The 24,984-nt window shown below is 42.0% G+C and overlaps 1 protein-coding gene across 1 annotated transcript in view; it reads right to left on the bottom strand.

The window, feature by feature from the left end:
* itga8 (integrin, alpha 8) overlaps nucleotides 1–24,984 on the bottom strand; it is a 74,039-nt gene that overhangs the window by 3,569 nt on the left and 45,486 nt on the right. Inside the window, exons 22-27 of the mRNA XM_059567954.1 lie at nucleotides 20,438–20,517; nucleotides 13,899–13,979; nucleotides 13,348–13,453; nucleotides 9,366–9,524; nucleotides 1,691–1,804; nucleotides 943–1,056 (exon numbers count right to left, since the gene is read on the bottom strand). Coding sequence (XP_059423937.1) covers nucleotides 943–1,056; nucleotides 1,691–1,804; nucleotides 9,366–9,524; nucleotides 13,348–13,453; nucleotides 13,899–13,979; nucleotides 20,438–20,517 — 654 coding nt within the window. The remainder of the gene's footprint in view (nucleotides 1–942; nucleotides 1,057–1,690; nucleotides 1,805–9,365; nucleotides 9,525–13,347; nucleotides 13,454–13,898; nucleotides 13,980–20,437; nucleotides 20,518–24,984) is intronic.

Below are 24,984 nucleotides of genomic sequence, written 5' to 3'. Positions count from 1 at the left end.
ATGTCTAGCTAGACTGGTGATATCATCTCCTGTGACACTAACAGACCATCTGAGGGTGACACAACACTTTGTTGTGTTCAGAAAGAAGAAAAAGGTGGCCATAAACACCATGTTTTGACCCAAAAATAAACATATTAATTTCATGTCATCATTTACTCACCCACAATTGTTCCAAACCTGTATGTGCTTACAATGAAAGCCAGTGGGGTCCAAAGGAACACTGAACCCCATGATTCTTTTAACCCTATCAGGCTCAAATTAAGTTTTAGTAACTTAATAACTTTAGTAACCTTTAGTAAAGTTTTTAGTACTCCAGATACATAAAATATGTGTCTGGAGTAATAAGGTTTTTAGTTTTTAACTGTTGCAAATCAGCAACGCCTGCCTTGAGAGGGTTAAAGACATTTAGGAGTTCCTACACAGTACTACACTGTCTGCACTCCCATTGGAAGTTTCCAAATGATGTTTATGCATTTGCATAAAGTTTTGCTCAACTTTATTGCATCATCCAGGGTCGCTCATGTCGCTTTAAATAGCCAACCCTCATTGAAAACCAATTACTGCTGGTCAGTTTGTTTCTGCAAATCACAGTCAGTGTAAACGCAGCTTAATAAGAGCCTTTGATCATACAGTGATTTAAGAAGTATGAAATCACCAGCTGGACTTTACAGGGATACCGTGAAGATAACATCTGAAAACACTGTGACAGTTTGTGAATGTTTATACACTATAGTAGATTCATTAGATATTTTGAAGAACTTTGGGATATTATTTATACATAAAAAAGAAAGTTATCCAGTTTCTTGAATGACATGATGATGAGTAAATGATTACTCAAAGAGTTTTCATTTCTGAGTGAACTATCCCTTTAACAAGGCTAACCAATAAAACTTCCTTGGTCAATTAGTAAGAAATGTGAGGATATTTGTGTGATAAAAGTACCTGTAAGAAGGTGTGAGCCCAGAGTCGAGATCTGAACTTGATCACTGCGCTTTGTCCTCGATCCAAGCGATCCACAACACACTCCACCATCAGGCAGTTGATATTTGAGCAGTTCTATGACAAACACACACAATGACAGAAAAAGTGAAGAACGATCCTGAGATCTGTTTTTGTCTCATATCTTTCTTTTTAAATTTTGAGTCATAAAATTAAGAATTTTTCATTTCAAATTGTCACTACAGTTCTTCTGCTGATATTACCGTTTGCAATAATAACAAAGTGCTGAATTGGAAAGTGTAGAATCTGTAGAATCTCTGTGGATGTGCTGTGTGTCGTGGAGGCCTCAAACTTGATTTTGAATGTTGTTTTCACATTTAAAGAGATGAGTGATGGTGTGTCTGTATGAAGTATCTATGTCTATTCTTCATGTATGAGCATAGGACATTACCTCTGCCCTGTCTTATCTCAGTGACTGATGTCTGATGGACTATGATAATTAAAACCAGCTGGTCCATCCAAACACACACAAACCCCCTAAAGAGACTCTTTGAGAGAGCAAGACAATAAGCATAATATGAATGACCTGTTATGAGATTTACAGGTGAACTCAGCCTTTGAGGTCAACACAGGTCCCCATAACAAGTCAAGTTCAACATAAGAGTCCATCTGTCACATATATGAGGCTGTTCCCACAGGGTGGGCAGCCATGCGCTTCAGGTGGTTTGTGTGAGTGTGTGTGTGTGTGTACCAGTATCTTGCTGTTGTAACTCTGGGCTGTAGAAACAGATCGTCTATGGCGAGTCGGAGTGCTGCTGTTCCTCAGAAAGCCCAGTAATTCTGGAGTGTCCTGAAGAGTGGAGGTCTACGTGTGCAGGACAGGGACAGAGATAGGAGAGGGATTAAAAAAGTTTTGATGTAATGTGCGTTAGTTTATAAAAGTAGTTATAGTTTTAGTTATTTTGCCACTTAAACTTTATTATTTCATTCAGTTTCTATGCAGCATTTGCAATTTGGTTTTTTAAATTTCTATATTTGGTTTACTTCAATGTTCAATTCTTTAATAGTTAATAGTTTTAATAGCTCAGTTATATATATATATATATAACTGTACTTAGTGAGAAAAAAAGAGAAGAAACGTATTTCCTGTTAAAAAGGTTATTTTTGAAAGTCGGTGCTTGATATAGACTAAAGCTTTTTATTTCATTGATTTTTATTGATGACTGCAGCAGTGTTAATATTTTAATTATAGGCCTATAATTAATTGCACAATAGACCTATTTGAAAAAAGCTTTTTTACCTATTGAGGAGTAAATAGCCTAATCTTTTGCTATCCTCACAGCGCGTCAATTAATAAGGTAATATTGCAGGGCAAATTAATTGTAATTTTAATTTAATAATAAAATGAAAGATACAAGATCATCGTCTTCTGACACAACCAAGAAAGGGGAGATTATTGCAGGCTGACCGCTACATCAGTGGACAGACAGCATGTTGTCTGTTACGTCGTATGGGTTGCCTTGCTGAGCACAGAGGCATTGAGAACATTATATTTCATACACTTTAAGCCCTTTTATTTTTCAAATGTAATGGGATTAGTCCGGTTTGTAATGCGTACCAAACCGAAAGCCTTTACCGAACGGTTCAAGACGAATACATGCATAATTACACCCCTAATACATTCTGCCTAATATATATATATATATATATATATATTGTGACGAGTCAGCTGCCTCCTCCCTGATTGTCACCGGCACCCCGTCCTAAATCGCCGCCCTTCACCAGGCTCCCGACTGGAGTGGGTGTGTGAGAGGAAGGGCGCTGGACAAATCAGGGCTGGCGGCGTGTGATGGGGCACACCTGAAGGAAATGGAGCCTCATCACCGCCGCTGTTTAAAAGCCCAACGCGCCTCTCCTCGGGAGACCGGTCTCTTCCCCGTGCATGCACACTGGTGTCCTCGTGGGTCCAGGAAGGGTGCGTTGAGGGACTCCCGCGCCACCAGAGACGTGAGCTGCCGGACCTGCGATGCGGATGGGAACCGCACCCGTTTACACGGCCTAGACTAGATCGTATAAATGTCCCATAACAAAGTAAGGTCCTTCGTAGGAGGGGAGGAACTTTTTGACTTTGTTTTTGATATGCCGGGTTCCTTTGATGAGATACCACACCGCATCGCCGACTTTATACTGTGTATGGCAAGCATTTTTGTCATATTGTCTTTTTGCACGCGTGACTGACTCACCGAGGGCTTCTCGAGTGATGTTGTGAGCCAGTTCCAACCGCTCACGCATTTGTTGCACATACTCAGGGGCGGAAGGTGCATGGTCTGAGTCCGGAGGCAAACCAGCCACAAGGTCCACTGGCTCGCTTATTTCACGGCCGAACATCATGAAGTTGGGGGTGAAACCAGTAGCGCTGTGCTTGGTTGCTCTGTAGGCCATCACTGCATATGGGATCATCAGGTCCCAATCCCAGTGACAGTGTTCTGCAGTGGAGGCCAGGATCTTTTGGAGGGTGGCGTTAAAACGTTCGACTTGGCCGTCGGACTGCGGTCTGAATGGTGTAGTGTGGGTTTTGTCGATGCCAAACAAACGGCACATTTCTTGGAATACCTCTGATTCAAAGTTGCGCCCTTGGTCGCTGTGCAGACAGTGAGGCATTCCAAAGCGACATACCCATTCAGTTGCTACTACGTTTGCCACTGTCACAGCCTTTTCGTCAAGGATTGGGAACGCTTCAGTCCATTTTGTGAAATACTCCTGTATTACGAGTATATAGCTGTTTTTACGGTCTGTCTCATTTAGTGGGCCCATAATGTCCAGTGCAATGCGCTCCATGGGGGCTCCAACTCTGACAGTTTCCATGGGTGCTTGTGGAGTCTTGTGGGGTCTGGCTCTGCATGCGCAGTTTGTACAAGTCCGGCACCAGAGCGCCACATCCTCTCGCATGTGGTACCAGTAGAATCTGGTTTGAAGTCTGGCTACAGTCCTTTCAATACCAAAATGTCCTCCTACTGGCCCTTCATGCATTTGCCGCATAACATCAGGTTGCGTTTTGCGGGGGAGAACAATTTGAGGATAGAACTGTGTGTCGTCTAAACAGTAAAAGCGGCGAACCAGTACTCCATCTCTGAAATACAGTCTTCTCCATTGACTCCAGTACGTTTTAGTGGCTGGGCTGCATGGGGAGACTGTGACCCATGGGGGCCGCTCACTGCTGGCTTTTAACCAAAATCTGATTGGTGCAATGTCTGCGTCGGCAGCTTGAGCCTGCCGCAACTCCTCCATAGTCCAGCCGGGAAACAGTATGGTTTCACTTATGTTTGTCACATAAATATTCTCTGTTTGTTTTAAAATGTTTGGGTTGGTAACATTGACAGCGCTTACCCCCACCGGACTCAGCAATAGGGGGCTGGTGTCTGAGTCCAAATCACACTGAATCGCTTGGTGACTTGTGTTTCTCAGCTGCAAGGAAGGGTCCTGCAGATTACAAGGGCACGACTGGCGGCAGGGCCTGCGGGAGAGACTGTCAGCATTAGTGTGTAAGCGACCTGGGCGATGGATGATTTCGAACTCGTACTCCGCTAGCTTCTCAAGCCACCGGGCTAACTGACCTTCCGGCTCTTTCATTCGTGTGAGCCAACGCAAGCTGCTGTGGTCGGTTCGTACCTTGAAAGGCCTCCCAAGTAGGTATTGCCGAAAATGGGATGTGAAATCGACAATGGCTAGCAGCTCCCGCCTCGTAGTGCAATAGTTCTGTTCAGCTTTGGCTAGTTTGCGGCTGCCATACGCCAACACCCGTTCTGTGCCCCCCTGCATTTGCGACAGAACAGCGCCGATACCTGTGTCGCTGGCATCAGTGTCCAGGATCATTTCACCATGGTCCAGTGGATAGCCTAAAACAGGGGCTGTGATGAGGTGGTGCTTGAGCATGTCGAAGGCGGCTTGGTGTTCAGCGTGCCACTGGAAGTATGCATTTTTCTTTGTCAGATTATGTAACGGCTCGGCAACGGAGGCAAAGTCTTTCACAAACCTGCGATAATAGGAGGCGAGGCCAATGAAACGTCTGACCTCTTGTACTGATGTGGGAGTGGGCCAAGCTTGGACTTTGTTGACTTTATTGGGGTCAGTGGCCACACCGTGCTCGGACACAATATGACCTAGATAGACAACTTGGTGGCAGAAAAGGGAGCATTTGGCTGGTTTCAGTTTGAGATTTGCCTGTTTAAGTCTCTGGAACACTTGGCTCAGCCGCTGCAGCATCTCGGGCACATCCTTAGCCAGCACAATGATGTCGTCCAGGTAGACAAGGCAGGTCTCCCACTGCATGCCGGCAAGGACGCGATCCATAAGGCGTTGGAACGTCGCCGGGGCGTTACATAACCCGAACGGCATAACGTTCCATTCGAATAGTCCATTACGGGTGCAAAAGGCAGATGCACGACGGGCTCTTGGTGTTAGCTCAACTTGCCAGTAACCTGAAGCAAGATCCAAAGTGCTGAACCATTAAGCAGTGGCGAGAGTGTCCAGCGTGTCTTGGATGCGGGGCAGTGGGTACGCGTCGGTGATGGTGTGGCTGTTTAGTGCCCTGTAGTCTATACATAGGCGATAAGTTCCATCCTTTTTACGCACCATCACGATCGGTGAGGCCCAACTGCTATGGCTGCGTGTGGCGATACCGCTCTGAAGGCCCTCACTGATCTGCTGTTCTGCGCTTCGCTGTTTTTCCCCAGCCATACGACGAGGAGGCTGCTTCCCTGGAGGTCCCGGATGGGTTATGATGTCATGCTGAACAAGACTGGTCCGACCCAGATCACCAGGTTCCCTGGAAAAGACACTTTCATAGGTACACAACAGGTTATATAGTTCAAGTTTTTCATTATCATTAAAGTCAGTGGAGCTTTGGGCATAGAGCTCCTTGAGGTGCTCTGGAACTGCAGGGGAACTGGCTGAGAAATCTGCCGCTGTGGGGACACTAGGTGAGGGCAGAGCTTCAGCTGGCTGGAGGACGCCTGCAATGGCACCCTCTTTAATAGTCACCGCCTTGTTACCAGGGTTAAAGAGGCGTAACGGAACAAGGTTGGTGGGCTGTGTGTGGACTAGGGCTCTGGCAATGAGTATTTTGTGTTTTTCAACAAAACCCTTTGTGGGGCTAAGCATCATGTCTCCCTTAACTTCTCCGCAAAAGTGCGCGTTGCCCTTGACTAAGTACTCTTGTCCCGCTTCAAGCACAACAGTTCTGGCTACTCTCACAGCGTGTGACTTTGGAACAGTATCTGGGTGAAAGTAAGGCACTTCCTCTCCAAACAGAATTATGCGGTGCCTACCGAAATCAAGGCGGGCCTCCGCCTGGGTGAGGAAAGGATGGCCAAGCAGCACCTCGTTGCCCTCTATGTCCGCTACAAGAAAGTCCACTTCAACTTGACGGTTGTTGATACTGACCAGTACCTTGGCCTCACCAAGCACCGGTACATCTCCTGGTCCCACTCCGAACAAAGTCTCTACGATGGATGACTGAAGCGGTGGTCTCATGTCTTGGTGAATGGCATTGTATTGGTGAAGAGGCAGCACCCTCCTCCGCGCTCCACTGTCCAGGACTGCACATACCTCCAGCTCGGATATGCGCATGTGAATGTTCATTTCACGATTCTGGCCTTTAAGGTGGAACACTGTGGTCAGGGGTATTTCCTTGGCGGCGCTGGACAGGAAAGTCTTTGTATTTCTTTGAGGGGACGAGCACTGGCTATGTTTGTGACCCCAACCGTTACAGTTATAGCAGCGAATGTCACCCTTTTTAAAGTTCTTGTGCTGCTTTAGTGTTTTTGCAGATGTGCGTGGGACAAAGTGATTGGGTGATGGGCTAACTGCAGAGGTAGTGGTAGTCACAACCTCATTTTTGTCTCTTTCTCTGACTACAGCGGCCCGGGGCCTGCGTTCAGTGAAGTTACGGGCCCCTGGCTGCATGATGCTGGTGACATAGGAAGCAGCTCTCTTGGTGGTGTCATGACGGTGGGCTATTTCGTAAGCTTTGGCTAGTGTAGCTGGACGTTTTTCTAACAGCCTTTGAACTAGCTCTGTATCACCCAGGCCGTTTGTGAAAACTTCAACAGCTATAGCGTCTTGCTCAGCCTCTGACCAATCACCATAAGCTATAGCTATTTTTCCATAAATGTCATCTCTGAACACATGAAGCGCCTCCCCAGGTTTACGCACTCTTTGCCTCAGCTCTACTGCTACAGCCGCTGCATGATCTGAAGAAGGGCCATAAGCAGTTTCGAGTTCCTCCTGCAGGCTGCGGTAGTCCCATTTGGATGAACGAGGGTTTCTGTGGACGATGGCGCCTGCAGCCCCCGTGAGGCAGAATTTCAGCTGAATGGCCATTGTTTTGACTGACCAGTGATTCGCCTCTGTGCAGCTCTCAAATCTGTGCAGGAACTCTCTCCACGGTGTGCTGCCATCGTACTGGCCGGGACGTAGAGTGGGTACTCTCTCTTTGGGGTTATAGTCCTCATCACTATCCGACTGAGGAGCCTGACGGGGCACAGGGCGGCTCTTTTGTGCTGGAGATGAGGAACAGGGCTGGCGCAATGGGAAATGTCCATGTTTTACAGTCATGTCTGGATTAATAAAAGAACAGGGCATGGGAAACGTACTCGCTTCAGGTTTGGATATAAACAGTGTGCTATGAACGAAACTTCCCATGTGAGCATTGGCAAAGGGATTTGTGACTTCATAATGTCCCTTTAATGGCATGTCAGGAGCGGGATATGTGAACATGTGAATGTCTGGCCTTCCTGCGGAGGCGTGGCTTTGACGGTGGCCTCTGCTAAAGGGATTTGTGGGCGAGAAACAGGCGGGGCCGTCAGATGGTGCGAACAGATCCTCTCCATTAACAACTGTGTTAGTGCAACTTTCATCACACAGGAATGGGTTATAATGTTCGTATTTTCTCTCAGCCTTGCATTCATAAGCTGTCACAGTACCATGACTGTTGTCCTCAACATTGGTTAGCGACATGAATGGGTTTGAGTAATTTGTCTCTCGTCCGTAAACATCGGAGGGATAGCGAGCGGCCGCCATATTATATATCATATGAGCGTAGACATGCCGCTATTACCGCTGTATTACAGTCACTTGGCTTTAACTTATTTATTTAATATTTTTATTGTCCTTTGATTTTCATTGCTCACCAGTTTTTTTTCTTTTTAACAACGTGAGGGTCCCTTCGTGGTCGCCAGTGTTAACCTTTCCTGCTCGTCTCCGAACCGTGGTTGGGTGACGCAGGGGAGATCTGTCTTCTCCAGGGCCGGTAGTTCTCCTCCCGGGGTTAACTCCTTAAAACTTCACACTGTTAGTTGTGGTGGCATATATGTAAACAGGAGACTTTCGTGCCGAAGAGTTATTTGCTTTATTTTCAGCCGTAAATACACTAAATACTAAATACACTCACTGCAATATCAAATCAACTACCCGCACCGATCACCGTCTCACACCCACACCGTTGCTTAGCAGCGATCATAACACAGCGCGGGTGGGGAAAAGGGCGCGCCACGGGCACGCGCACTCACTCTCATTCACACACACTCTGAGCTGTCCTAAACTAAACACATGGGAGACACATCTCACAACACCTGCTTTATTTGATTTCTGTTAATAAAAGCCTCTCCGAGGCCTGACGCCACGCCCACTGTGTCTGTCTTGTGCTCCTCCCGCCACAATATATATATATATATATATATATATATATATGTATATATATATATGTTATGAGGAAGGAAGAATAAGTACTTAGTAAACATTTCTTATTTCTTTCAGTTTTTCTACTTTTATTCTAATGTTTGTCACTGTATGCATGTGGCCAGAGAGGTAGACACAAACTTCTTGGCCAAAACTCTGGGCCAAAACGCTCCCCTCTAAAGTTCACAGGAAAAGAGCTCTAATATCAGTCCAGGTGGTTAAAATTCTGAACTCAGCATTAACGCAGATCAGTTACAAGGCACGAAGACTTCATGAGGACGTTGTGACGCTTCATAATGGCTGCACATGAAATCTGAACAGCGATAATAAAGTCCAGTCAAGAGAGCAGAGAGTTAGTCCAACTCTCTGATCAAAAACGAGCAGTCCTCAGCAGTCATAGTTTTACATTTATTTAAGACTCATTAGTAAAAGCACAGAAACCTGAGATTTATGACAGCAAGAGACAAGAGAGACAAGAGAGAAAGATGTGACGCAGATAGACAAAGAAACATTAATTCAAATAACTTGCTTTGTGTATGAGGAAAGATCTGGGGCTCAACATCACTGAAGCATTGTTAAAAATTTTTTGAATGTGGACACTTTCTTCTTGCATCAGATCTCTTTAAGAAGGACACTGCCAAGGAGAAAAAACCCAGAGGATAGGGAAAGAGTTTGTGTGCATGTGCTACCTCTAACTTCAGTGGGTTTAGGGAGCCGTTGACACTGCAGTGCACTGGACCGTCAGTGACGATCTGAAGGAGATAAAGGAGGTGTTCCTCATGGAAACGACTGGGCCAGCCCACCTCCAACACAGTCCTGCTTATTGAACTCGGACCCTTATTATGTAACTGGGAAGAGGCAGAGAAATACAAAAAGAGATTAACAAACAAAATCAGCATAAACTGAATTCATTTAAATCTATTAAAAATATTCAAGTTGTTCCCTTATAAACACTTATAGTGATGCAAATTATGGCCAATACAAATAGGCCAATAATTGTTTTCATGTTATAGACAATAACCAATAAATGGCTATCAACATAAGACGCAATAAAAAAAATATGTACATTTTTATAAGGAGTGCTGTTAATGCCAAATAAGTTAATATGAATCATCTGATTTTTATTTAATATAGAAGATTATACAAGAACTGATAAATATTTAATCCAACACTCTGGGCTAGTATTAGCATTAGCAGTTGCATTGAATATGAGCTGAAGCTGCTTCTAACATAAACCATCTGTACAGCGTCTGGCCAACATTACAGACAATTAAAAAATTAATAGCCGCAGGACAGATGGCATTTAGTGAGGCCCTCATGCAGCAAAAAGAGGTCAAGAGTCTCCACAAAAACAAACAACAAATAAATAGCTTTCCAGAAGTTGGTTTTTGCTAGCTGAATTCACTGTACCCTTTTGGGAAAGTTTATTGTGGTAAGCGTACCAGATGTCGCATCGCAGATTAGTGTTTGCTTTTACTGTTGGAGAGATAATTGGGTTGTTGTTAAAAATAACATTGAGCCATAAAATTGTACTGTCTTTCAGATGAAAAGAAATAAATGGACTCACACTCAGTTGTGTTCAGTATATGTTAGTAAGTTATGTTGATAACTTTTTTTCTGCTCACTTTGCCTATATCTGCTAATACACTACTTTCTTTTTCTATTGGTCTCTGGAATTGCCAGTCTGCTATAAACAAAGCAGATTTCATTACTTCTATTATTAGTCATTCAAAGCTTAATCTCATGGCCCTAAAAGAGACCTGGATCAAACCAGAGGACACTGCTACACCTGCAGCACTCTCCAATAATTTCTCATTTTCCCACTCCCCCCGTTTGACTGGAAGAGGTGGAGGTACTGGTCTGCTCATCTCTAATGATTGGAAATTTAATCCTTTACCATCTTTGGGTATCAACAGCTCCTTTGAATCTCATTCAGTTACTGTTACCTACCCTTTTAAAATACATTTTGTAGTTGTCTATCGACCCCCAGGACCACTGGGTAACTTTTTGGATGAATTAAATGTGTTGTTCTCAACCTTTTCTGATGAAGGTACTCCCCTAGTTATGCTAGAAGATTTCAACATCCATCTAGATAAACCTCTGTTTGCTGATTTCCACACTCTGCTTGCATCTTTTGATCTCAACCGAGTGTCAACTACTGCTACTCACAAATCAGGCAACCAACTGGACCTTATTTATACACGACACTGCTCTACTGATCATGTTCTGGTTACTCCACTGCACACTTCAGATCACTTCCTCCTCACTCTTAACCTCAACATGGTCCCTGACACATCACTTACCCCTCCACATGTCATCTTTCGACTTAACCTACGCACACTTTCACCCTCCCGGCTATCTGCAATGGTTTCATCTTCACTTTCTTCCCCTAAACTGTTTGCATCCTTGGATGCTAACAGTGCTACTGATACTTTCTGCTCCACTCTTACATCTTGTTTAGACACTGTTTGCCCCTTATCTTCCAGGCCAGCCCGTAACACCCCTTCTGCCCCTTGGTTATCTGATGTTCTACGCGAACACCGTTCTAAGCTCAGAGCTGCTGAAAGGGTGTGGCGCAAGTCCAAAAATACTACTGACCTTAATGTGTATCAGTCACTCCTATCTTCTTTCTCTGCTAATGTCTCCACTGCTAAAATGACATACTACCATAACAAAATTAACAATTCGTCTAACTCTCGCATGCTTTTTAAAACATTTTCCTCACTTCTTTGTCCTCCTCCTCCCCCTCCTGCTTCATCTCTAATAGCTGACGACTTTGCAACATTTTTCATTAATAAAATTAAACACATTAGTGCACAATTTTCCACACTACAATCAGTCAAGCTCATATCACCAGCAAACTTACACTCATTTACATCCTTCTCTTCACTCTCTGAGGCAGAAGTCTCATAACTAATCCTTTCTAATCACCCTACTACTTGCCCGCTTGATCCTATTCCCTCTCATCTCCTTCAAGCCATTTCTCCTGCAGTTGTACCTGCACTCACTCACATCATCAACACTTTCCTCCACACTGGTGTTTTTCCCTCATCATTTAGACAGGCATGTATAACTCCACTACTTAAGAAACCCAACCTCAACCCATTTCTTTTAGAGAACTACAGACCAGTTCCCCTTCTTCCTTTCATTGCAAAAGATAGGTCCTTCAAAGTATCTTGGAGAGGTGAGGTGTCCAAGTAACACCATCTAACTACTGGGGTACCTCAGGGCTCAGTTTTTGGATCACTTCTCTTCTCTGTCTACATGGCATCATTAGGTTCTGTCATTCAGAAACATGGCTTTTCATACCACTGCTATGCTGATGACACTAAACTCTACCTCTCATTCCATCCTGATGATCCGACGGTAGCTATTCGCATCTCAGCTTGTCTAACAGACGTTTCTTCCTGGATGATGGACCATCACCTTCAACTCAATCTTGCCAAGACAGAACTGCTTATGATTCCAGCAAACCCATAGTTTCATCACAATTTCACCATCGCACATCAACCATAACTCCTTCAAAAACTGCTAGAAGCCTTGGAGTTATGATTGATGATCAGCTGACTTTCTCTGACCACATTGCTAAAACTGTCCGATCCTGCAGATTTGCTTTATTCAACATCAAGAAGATCAAGCCCTTTCTTTGGGAACATGCTGCACAACTCCTTGTTCAAGCTCTTGTTCTGTCCAGGCTGGACTATTGCAATGCCCTCTTGGCAGGTCTTCCAGCCAATTCTATCAAACCTTTACAATTAATTCAGAACGCGGCAGCAAGATTAATTTTTAATGAGCCAAAAAGAATACACGTCACACCTCTGTTTATCAATTTGCACTGGCTTCCAATAGCTGCTCGCATAAAATTCAAGGCATTGATGTTTGCCTACAAAACTACAACTGGCTCTGCACCCAATTACCTAAATTTGTTACTTCAGAATTATGTGCCCTCTAGAAGCTTGCGTTCTGCAAGTGATCGTCGCTTGATTGTGCCATCCCAAAGAAGCACAAAGTCACTTTTACGGACTTTTAAATTAAATGTTCCCTCCTGGTGGGATGACCTCCCCAATTCAATCCAGGTAGCTGAGTCCTTAGCCATCTTCAAGAATCGGCTTAAAACACATCTCTTCCATCTTTATTTGACCCTCTAACTTTAACACTCACTATTCTAATTCTATTCTTAAAAAAAAATCTAACTACCTTTCTAATCATTTTGTATTCTATTTTCTTTTCATTTATTATGCAATTGGATGTGTGTGTATGTGTGTGTGTATGTGTAAAGATCTCTAACACTAGCTTGCTCTATTCTTTTTTTATTCTATCTGTTTTCTTTTTATTTATTATATTATTTAAAATCCCATGCTACGTGTACTGTGTTAACCTAACTGAGACTTGTTATAGCACTTATATATCATTGCTCATTTTGTTGTTTTTGATTGCTTGCACTGTCCTCATCTGTAAGTCGCTTTGGATAAAAGCATCTGCTAAATGAATAAATGTAAATGTAAATGTAATGTTGATAAGTTTTGGCATGACTTGTATTTTTATGTGCTTTGTGTGTGTGTCTTTGATTGCACCACAGTTTTGAATATATGCTGTTTACTGGCTATTCCTGTGTTTGAATCACTCCATGTTTACCAAAAATGTTTTGTTTTGTGTCTGTTTATTCTGTACCTCATATATGTGTTGAACCTGAGGGCCGACGTCGTCCTCTCTTACAGGTTTCTCTTTGGGTTCCCATCGAGGGAATGGTAAAACAACCTGAGCTGGGTGAGACACACTAAGGAAAAAAGAGGAAAAAAGAGGATTTCATGTTAAGTAGGTACAGTAAGTAAAAAATTGCACATGCACATACAGCCAATAAACACAATTTAAAACTTGTTTTAATTTTGTAAAATGACACATGAACAAAAAAAGTGACTTGAGTCAAAGTAAGAGATAACACTGATAATTGGCTAATACGTTATCTATAACCTCATTAAAACAGAAGTTAGTTTTATTTTCTATCATATGACTTTATTATGCACTTTGACCTTCTGCCAAGACAATATTTTATATAAACAGAAGTGTTTGGTAATCAGTAGTTATAGTGTCCAGAATAACCTCTCCAGATCCCTCTGAACAGGCAAACAGTGGCAGTCTGGGTTCTTTTATTGAAATTAACCTGAAACAGCTCATTTTCCACTCAGTGAGACAGAGAGAGACTGATAAAGAGAGATACCCACCCTCTGATCTCCACCTGTGCTCTCGCTGCAATGCTCAGAGTCAAATTCACTGGAACGCTTCTTGAGTTGTCTTTATTAGAGCTGTTCAGAGAAACAACAAATATATTGTTCATTTGCAATTAAAATCTTTATTACTATAAACATTATTTTAATGCTACATTACCAAGGCAACATTCTGACTGAAAATAAAATGTCATTAAAATAGAGTTATGTAGGGTTTACTATGAGACAATAAGGCTCTGTAGACCACAGTGTCTCAGATTATTGAACAGTTCCATGTGTGAGCCTGAGGCTGGGAGCATCTGTGTTCTGGAAACATGTTTGAATGCAAAGATGAGAGGATGAAGAGTGTACAATGCTGTTTTCATCAGTGTGTCGTTGTCCTAGAGTTCCCCCGAGATGAACTGGTTTTCACTTCTCAATGACTGACCAGACAGAGTATCCCCACCAGCCACACACACATACATCAGACAACCCTCTTTTGATAGAGCATGTCACCACAATGAATGCAAATATTATACAAATGAACGTCCGCTCGGGGATTGTGGACAGACACAACTGATGGATTTTATGAGTGCTGCCACACTTTCATTTTTGACAATGCACAAAAAGAAAGTCCTTTCTATTGGAAGTATGTTTACAAATTTTCTAATTGGTAAAGGTAGTTTAACTATAACACAAACACTGTACTGTTTTTGAAATACTCATGGACCTCTTTATGGCCTTTTAGGTCATGCAATTTTAGATTCTGTCCTAATATACTTTATCTGCCACTGACACATTTTATTAAATGTCACTTTAATAACTGTGCAGCTGTTAAAAACATAAGTAAATTGTAAAAGTAAAAATATATAATTCTCGGAAATCTAGGAAGTGGAAGGAGAGGATGTATACACAGAACAAAACATAAAGGACTGACAATTGTAACTTTGATCTTGTGGAATAACTGTGTCACAGTGTCTGGGTTGTGTTCCCTGGGTTTCCACTAGTTGTCCTCAGTTCCCACGGTGTTTATCATATTATCACTTCCTGTCTCCTTATTTGGTCACCTTCCTCCTTGTTTAGTTAATTGATTGTTCCCCACCTGTCTCCTGTTTCCCCATTATCCTTTTGTGTATATAACCCGGTCTGTCTTAGTATGTGTCACGGAGTCGTTGTTTATTCATGTCCGTCAGTTCATGCCCTTGCCTTGTCTTCTTGTTTAGTTTATGTTTTGTTTGGATATTCTGGTTTTGACCCTGCCTGGACTGTTTACCCCTGTGGATTACCCTTTAATAAATGACTTACCTGCAAATTGGTTCCCTCTCCTGTGTTATCTGTAACACCCAACGTGACAGAACGACTCCGTCCCACTAGGAACCAGCGGTATGTCATTTTTCCGTTCCCCAGCCAAGATGGCGGAGCGGCGAACCAAGTACCTTCGGTTGATCGCCCTCCGCCAAGAGGGCAATGAAGTGGGTGCCCTGGCTCAGGTGTTCTGGTCCCTGGCCGAGGGCATGGGCTACAACGATGCGGCCCTCAAGGACTATTTTAATGACGGGCTGGATGATCCAGTGTCTCAGGAGGAGATGGCGCAGTTAGAGACACTGGAATTCTGGGAATTCGTGCGCTACCTGCAGCATCGGCTTCGGTGGGATGCCCCAGCCACTTCTGTCTCTTCCGGCGGGGTGGTCGTCAGCCCAGCACCACTGCCCAGGATGGCAACCAGCCAAGCACCACAACCCAAGATTGCCGCCAGTCCAGCACCACTGCCCAGGATGGCTACCAGCCAAGCGCCACAGCACAAGATGGCCGCTAACCCAGCGCCAATGCCCAAATTGGCCACCGTTCAAGCGCCACAGCCCAAGATGGCCGCCAGCCCAGCGCCAATGCCCAAATTGGCCACCGGTTCAGCTCCACAACCCAAGATGGCCGTCAGTCCAGCGCCACAGCACCAGATGGCCGTCAGTCCAGCGCCACAGCACCAGATGGCCGCTAACCCAGCGCCATTGCCCAAATTGGCCGTCAGTCCAGCGCCACAGCACAAGATGGCCGCTAACCCAGCGCCATTGCCCAAATTGGCCACTGGTCCAGCGCCACAGTACAAGATGGCCGCCAGTCCAGTGCCACAACCCCAGATGGCCGCCAGCCCAGCACCACAGTACAAGATGGCCGCCTGTCCAGAGTCATGGCCCAAGATGGCTGCTTGCCCAGCGCCACTGCACAGGATGAGAGTCTCAGCTGACCCTCCGGAGTCGATTCAGGTGCCAGTTGACCCTCCAGAGTCGAGTCAGGTGCCTGTGAACTCCCCAGAGTCGAGTCAGGTGCCTGTGAACTCCCCAGAGTCGAGTCAGGTGCCTGTGAACTCCCCAGAGTCGAGTCAGGTGCCTGTGAACTCTCCAGAGTCAGGGCTAGTCACCGATGACCCTCCAGAGTCAGGGCTAGTCACCGATGACCCTCCAGAGTCAGGGCTAGTCACCGATGACCCTCCAGAGTCAGGGCTAGTCACCGATGACCCTCCAGAGTCAGGGCTAGTCACCGATGACCCTCCAGAGTCAGGGCTAGTCACCGATGACCTTCCAGAGTCAGGGCTAGTCACCAATGACCCTCCAGAGTCGGGTCGGGTTCCAGATGACCCTCCAGAGTCAAGTCTGGTTCCAGATGACCCTCCAGAGTCAGGGCTAGTCACCATTAACCCTCCAGAGTCAGGGCTAGTCACCATTAACCCTCCAGAGTCAGGGCTAGTCACCGCCGATCCTCCAGAGTCAGGGCTAGTCACCGTTGACCTTTCAGAGTCAAGTCAAGTCACCGGTGATCTTCAAGGACTGAGTCAAGTCACCGGTGATCTTCAAGGACTGAGTCAAGTCACCGGTGATCTTCAAGGACTGAGTCAAGTCACCTCTGATCTTCAAGGACTGAGTCAAGTCACCTCTGATCTTCAAGGACTGAGTCAAGTCACCTCTGATCTTCAAGGACTGAGTCAAGTCACCTCTGATCTTCATGAGCAAATGCAAGTCACCAATGATCTTCATGAGCAGTGTCAGGCCAGCACCGATCTTCTGGAGTCCAGTAGAGACACCATGGAATTACCAGAGTCTCGTCCTCCCGTTGATCCGGCCGCACGGAAGTGGTGGGCTTCTTCTGCTCCGCCCTGGGGGGCTTCATGTTGTTTTTTCCTTTTGTTTTTGTGTTAATGTCTGTCCCTGTTCCTTTCTGTTAGTCTGGCCCTCCGTCCCTCCCCCTGAACCTCCTCCTGTCCGCCTCCCTCCTGGTCTCTGTTTTGTGTCTGTCTTGGAGCGTCTGGGAGCCGCTCCGTAGAAGGGGGGTACTGTCACAGTGTCTGGGTTGTGTTCCCTGGGTTTCCACTAGTTGTCCTCAGTTCCCACGGTGTTTATCATATTATCACTTCCTGTCTCCTTATTTGGTCACCTTCCTCCTTGTTTAGTTAATTGATTGTTCCCCACCTGTCTCCTGTTTCCCCATTATCCTTTTGTGTATATAACCCGGTCTGTCTTAGTATGTGTCACGGAGTCGTTGTTTATTCATGTCCGTCAGTTCATGCCCTTGCCTTGTCTTCTTGTTTAGTTTATGTTTTGTTTGGATATTCTGGTTTTGACCCTGCCTGGACTGTTTACCCCTGTGGATTACCCTTTAATAAATGACTTAGCTGCAAATTGGTTCCCTCTCCTGTGTTATCTGTAACACCCAACGTGACAAACTGGGGCTCACAAAAAACAATATATTTACTATATGCCATAAAACTCACTGTGTCACTGAAAGGAACAATGAGGCCACAGAATCTTTGAAGTCTGTAAGATTTTATTTCATTCATTCAGGTCTTAAAGTCTTATTAAATAATAAATCTTGAGTCCAGAAATGTGATACCTTGATTCCAGCATCTACATTTCCATCCTGAGAGAATCAGAATCCAAGCAATGTAAAATAAACTCCAAATTATTAATAAAGTAGAAAAAGAACAATATATACATTTTATAGTTTAACTTATATATAAAAAATTTGGGGTCAGAAATTAACTTTTACTCGACAAGGATACACTAAATTGATTAAAAGTAACTATATTATATATAGTGTATTTATTTATAATGTTACAAAATATTATTCTTTTTTTTATTTGAATGAGTATAAATGTATATTAAGATCATGTGACGCTGAAGAAAGACTGGAATAATGATGCTGAAAATTCAGCTTTGTCACCACATAAATAAATGAATAAATGATGATTATAATTTTTTTGATCAAATAAACACAGCCTTGGTAAATATAAGAGACGTCTTCAAATAATAATTACATAAATAGCTTTAAAAGTAAAAAATAAAAAGCCATTACTACCAACTATCCGAGCCACAGCTTGAAAAGACAAATAAAAAATGTGGCTTTCATCTATCTGTATCTGTAGTTTTCTCTCCTCCTTCCTCTGTCTTTCACTCTTATTCTGTCTCAAGGTGAAAAATCAGAGTGGGCAGAGGAACATGTGGCTAACATTAGTCACTAGAAAATGTTTCTATCCTCCAGAGACGCACATACCGAAACAGATAAGACACACACCACAAATGCATTCATAGAGCACACACACTTAAGTGCAAACATATTACATGTGCACGCTCACATGTGCAGGCAAACACACATACACACCCTTAAACTTGCCCTCCTTTTTGACCTAACCTTGCTCTGAGTTATGGAGAGACTTTAGGGTTCAGTGATTGAACCCTTAGGGAAACATCCCTCCTCTGAGAGCAGCCTGGCAGTCATCTCAACACCCCAAGACTAACATGTGCACATTAAACCTCCCCGTGCATATGTGTGAGTAACATCACAGTCAGGAGTATTATTATAACAAATACACTTCACCCCTGAGCTTAACAGAACATGGCCAAGGACATGCAAACCAAGTTCTGTGAAATACACAATGTAATGATATGCAAAAAGTCGACAAGTCAGGTCACATGTTCTTAAGAAAGATTTTTATCATTTATATTACAAAATGTACATGATAAAACATATGCTGCCTCATGCCTATAGCTGAATCACAGCTAAATTACAAAAATTACAAAACAAATGTAATTGTAATCTGTCACAGTTACTGAGAAAATTTGTGTAATTAAATGACAGCTATGGTAACAATTTATTTTGAAGTGTCTTTGTTACACGTGAAATGTACTTACTATTATAATAACAATAAATTACGCAATTACATGCAAGTAACCCTAAAACAAACCCTAATCCTAAACCTAACCATATAGTAAGTACATGTAGTTAATATTACTCTGTACTTAAATGTATAATTACACTGTAACAAAGACACCTTAAAAGTTACTTATGAAAATGTTAATAATTACAAAGAAGGTTACGTCTGAATATTTTCCCACACATAAAGATTTGATTGATTTCTTTCCTAAATTGTATTGACTGCGCTAAAATATGAGAAACCAATGTTTCAGGAGTTTAGGATACAGAATAGAACACATGCTTATTTAATAACCGTTTTATTTCCTATTTGGTTTTATGTACAGTATATGCTTTCTAAAGCATTGTTAGATGCCAGTATTTCCTGTCATAGCTATGCAAAGATTTGACTTCAAAAACAGTATCATAGCTATTTAACTATATCTATATCTTATGATTTTAAATCCGTATTTAAACTCAGAACTAACTCAAAGTGAAAATAGATGCTAAAGTCAGATTTTGTGTTGGTATTTTTATAATCTTAATTCAAGTGATGAAGGATTTTGAGAAGCCTGACAGTACTAAGTGCCGAATCCTACTGTAAAGTTAACCATGTCTGGTTTAAATGTTTCAAAATGATTAACAGTTGAAAATATTCATTAGAAATGTAGAAAAGCAATCAAATGTAATCAGTTGCATTACTTTAATTAAGTAATTGAAATAGTTACACTAATAATGGCTAAACAGATGACCAAAAAAGCAGAGAACCTACTTTTCTCCCCCAAAATTTTCCCTACATACACCCAAACCTAGACAAACAGAGTCTCTTTAGGTATGCAATCCATTTTCTGTGACCCATCCGAGGACATCTTATCAACACTCAGCTTCCTGTTCTGAAGCCTTGGCTCTATAACGACCAACATTTGGGGCCCTTGCTTACAAAATGACCCCCTAAAACATACATCAAAGTGACTCGCACCACTTACCATGTTCACACACACACACAAACACACAAACACACACACACACACACACACACACACACACACACACACACACACACACACACACACACACACACAATTGAGTAGTGTGAGAGGTATTTAAATGAAATGAAATTATGAGTCAAGGTACAAGAAATGTTAACCAGCAATGTGTTTAGCTTCTCAGACACCTATTCACTTTATAACTTTATGACCAGTGGGAATGTAAGAACTTCTGTGTTGACAATGACTTGGCCAGAAATGTGAATGATTCTGTGTGAGAGTCAAAGATAATCACAGTGAGAATACATTATGCTTACTTGAAGACCAAAGAAGCTACTTGTTTATCTGTAATTGGCATATGGGTGAAATGAAGGGTTAAATTTACTGTACCTGTGTATCTGAAGCTCAAAGCCAATGGTAGGAGGGGCATCTTCCAGCCGCTGTACAGAAAACCGTAAACCAACCGATAACTAGCCAGAGAGAGAGAGAGAAAGTGAAAATCATGAAGACATCAAAAGCTTAAGAGACATCTGTAAGTGCTCAGTAAGACAGAACAGAGCTCTACCCCCAGTGTTTCATACAGGAAAAACCCACCACAATTAACACTGTGCCGTCTTACATGCTGGGGGGAGGAGTGCAGGCGCTGTCTGGACAGCCTCACTTGCTGTTATACCCAGCACTCGAATTGTAAAAAAAATTGAGGGGGGATGGTGTGGTCAATTTCTTTTGAGGGTGGGGGTGGGGTTTGTGGAGGGTTGTCCCATAGCTAATTTTACACAATTACAAAATTTGTCTAAAAAGGTTTTTATTTAATAAAAAATTAGCCTTAATAAACAAACTATTATTTTTATTATCATTAGCTGTCATATTAACTATTGTGGTCACACTTTATTATAAGGTACAGTTCTCACTATTAATAAACCATTCACTACGACCTTTGCCTCAAACTCCTAATTGGCTGCTTATTAATAGTTAGTAAGGTAATTGTTACATTTAAATACTGAGTAGGATTAGGGATGTACAATATGGTCACGCAGAATATGTGCTTTATAAGGACTAATAAACAGCCAATATGTTAATAATATGCATGCTAATAAGCAACTTTTAAGAACTGGTCAACACAATTTCAATGGAATTATGTGCCTCTACCTATCTATTTCTGCAAATACCAAAAACAAAGCATACTTATAAATACAAATCGCTGCAGTTTCCAGTTGAAATGACCACTAGAGACAGTAAAACTCCCACAAATTTTATTCCTTTTCACGCAAAGTATGATTTGCAGGTCCAAAATTTAGATTAATAAACCCTAATTAGTTTTTTTTACTTGAGGAATATAATGTTATGAATTCAAAACAATTTTAACATGCTGCGAGGTTTGAAAACTGATGCATCTGAAGATGAGCATCACATATCCAGCTTCATATGCATGAGTATTCAAATTTAGTAGGTTTGTTCAGTAGCTCACGTGAAACAGCATTGCACTGAGGTGATGAAGAGCTTCGATATAATCCTGTGAAACTACAGTTCAACAAATCAGCTCAAATCTGCATAATGAGGGTAAAATAGCACAGCTGAATCAACAAATGCATTTTTATATTACTTTTGCATTTGTTCCCACTATTGGGTCGGTTTAGGGTTGGGTTTGGAGTAGAAGATATTTCCAACATGATAGAGCATTAACTCTTTTTGAATTATGAACCACTGCAATAGTACCTGAAATAATGCAATAAAAACACAGCAATATTTCCTATATCAAAGTAACAAAAATGTCACATATTGAACCCGCATTTTAGCACCACTTACTTGACGTTTCACTTTAAAATGGCCGTAAAACATGCAGTAAGGTACATAATAATGGTGCAGCAGAAATGTATTTAGATGCGTGTATTTCAAATGAGCTTGGGTTGGAATTGGTCCCTATACTGAAGTGTTACAAATTGTGTACCATTCAAAAGTATGCCAGCTCTTAAAAACACATCTTTATAAAGTCATTTTCTCTGATTTATATATTTTGCTGTCTTTCTGCTCTGCTGAACAAAGTCTAAACACTGGTATCTTCATTCGCAAACAAATAGTAAAATTTCACTAATCATCTCTCTTTCTCGTTGGCTGTAACTGTGTCCATATGGTGTAGTTCATTAGAAGAAGTCTGATAATGGCTGCTGGGATGGATAATGAAGGCCAGTCCTTTAGCTAAAGGCTATGTGCTAACTCTGGAGCCTCATAAATGAGCTTCCCCAGGCAGAAACCTTCCTTACTACAAAGCCCCTCATAACAGACGGGTGAGAGTAACAAGTGCTGTTAAACTTTAAAGAGGAACTGGCCACGGAGTCTCTTTTTGTGGTCTTGCGTCCTTTTTTTAAAACCCAAAGAGATTGGTAAATCAAATGAAGATCACGTCTCTGCAACTTCATGCATGTGTTTAGAAATGAGACTTCATCTCAATCTGAATTTACAAGGGCTGGTTCATATGTTTCTGTGGCAACAGTAATCATCTAATTACACTAATGAGACAATAACTCTTAATCGAAAGTTTTAATGAAACTCAGAACAGATCCTAGGGTATAACATGGGAAAAATGCACAAGCTCCTCAAGTGTGTTTGATTAAATGCATTTCACAACATAGGAATGAACTGTTAAATGCAGTTTCCATTTGAAACAGCACAAACATACACATCAAAAGCACTGTGTTTGAATACATATGTGCAATGGTATTTTTTTTTAGATGGATTACAGATTGACTAAGTAAAGCTAGACAGAGTGCATTCAGAAAGCTTGAAAATGGCTGGATCGTCTTTGATTAAAAACAAAGAACAATGAACAATGTAAGCCAAATAAATGAGCCTGTCAGTCTATTTCCAGTGTGACCAGAAGTGTATCACCCCTAAAGAATCAGGCCACTCTCTCAAGAGATAATATATTGCTTGAAGACGCTGGGAAATCTTCTTTTTGAGGTGTCAGAGACTAAAGCCATCAACTGTTGCCAAATTCTGTGATTCTACATCACCACATGTTGTTCTAAACCTGTATTACTTTCATTCATCTTAAAAGCACAAATGCAGATATTTGTAATAATATCTAAGAGGTTTGAAATCTGTTAAAAGATTGATAGGCTGCATTAATTAGGTCAATGGGAACCGGGAACACTTCCCATAACACCCCATGTACTTGTTACTTTGTTACAAAAATGGCATATATGATAATATTAGTATGTTTCTTTCTTATTCCAAGGTCACCGTAGCCACCAGATTCTATCTGTATCCAGATCAGATGGTTACTGCAGTTATCCGGCTCTGTCCCTCTACTGATAGCCAACGCACCTACCACTTTCAAGGCCCAGAAAGGTAGTAAAGACATCATTGAAGCAGTCCATGGAGGCCACAGAAATGTCCATAAAACAAAACAAAATAAAACAAAACTAACAACTTTCTATTCCACAATTTCTTCACTTCTGCATTGGCACACAATGCATGCATGTTGTGATGATGCGAGACCAGTGTCACCTGATCCTTCAGAAATCATTCTTATATGCTGATTTGGTGCTCAGGAAACATTTCTTATTCTTATCAATGTTGAAAAAACTTGTTCTGCTTAATATTTTTGACTGCCTTTTATTTTATGAAAAGAACTGAAAAGAACAGCAACTATTATAAAGATACATTTTGGTAACATTTTAAATGTCTTTGTTGTAATGTTGAATCAATTTCATTCATACTTGCTAAATAAGAATAATCATATCTTTCAAAAATCCGTTTTTAAATTATTATTATTATTTTTTATAATAAAACCTTTTAAAATCCAATCCAGCTGGAAGCTTCTACTTCAGAGAACAGGTTAATACAAAACTCAGTTTGTGACGCTCATACTGTTTGAGGTAGCGTGTCTAACATGTTGTCTGCACATTGATCTTGTGATGCCCTATTTGTGATGAATGAGCTGCACCACATGGTTATGACTTCCATTTTATGGGCTATGAGAGGATAGTTTGGAAAGTTTGGAAAAAGAAGAGGAAAAGAGAAAATAAGTAAAAAAACATATTGCATTTGATCACAGGCTACACGCTGATTCCATGTGTGGTACAATTATTTTGTGACACCAGTGACGATGGTGTGTGAGTGTTTTGTGAGTCTGAGTTCATGACGTGTTTCTCATTTTGCTTGTTGTATGTGAGGTGGGGGATCTGCGGCCTTGTCGACCTCCTCTGCTGGTGCCATGATAATTTGGCCCATGTGGCTTTAACCCTGGAGGCTCCATGATGAAGCCTGTCTCCAAATCTGGAACATGTTAACAGGTCACACAGCCAAACAACTTGCTTTCTCTAATTTAGTGTTTCACAGAAGAAAGAAAGTCACACAGGTTTGGAAAGACACGAGGGTGAGTAAATGATAAAACAGAACTTTAATTTCTTTAATGATTATTTCCAAACAGGTTCCAAACTATCCCCATCTGCCATTATTCAAAAAAACTAGTCAATGCTAATACTAACCATGCTAAAATGCCAAGTATCCTCAACAGCAACAAATAAGAATGGATTTATGTGTCATTTAGTTTCAACTTTAGCACCACTGTGCTGCAGAGCCCCAACTACAGAAAAAACTCATTGGTCCAAAATCCTGCTCTTCATATACATTAAAGAACATATATTATATGATAACTAATCAAGTTACACAGAAAAAAACAAAAACATAAACAGGGTGTCATGTGGCAAGTCATATCCTATTATGATTAACTAAAACTATATTCAAATAAAATTTTAAACTGTTTTCTGTAACCAGTGGTGGACAGTAACAAAGTAGCTTTACTTCGAACTGAGCGAACTGAACGAACTGAGTCTTTTCAAAATAAACTTTTAAATCGGATCGCAAATCGCACCAAACGATTCGTTTACAAATTAGAATGATCCGATTGCAGCCTACTGTCTATGGATTGCAGC

Source organism: Carassius carassius, chromosome 15 (assembly GCF_963082965.1).
Source record: "Carassius carassius chromosome 15, fCarCar2.1, whole genome shotgun sequence".
In the NCBI taxonomy this organism is placed as follows: domain Eukaryota; kingdom Metazoa; phylum Chordata; class Actinopteri; order Cypriniformes; family Cyprinidae; genus Carassius; species Carassius carassius.
Note: the sequence above shows the minus strand (reverse complement) of the source record. Positions and strands in the feature narration are given on the sequence as shown.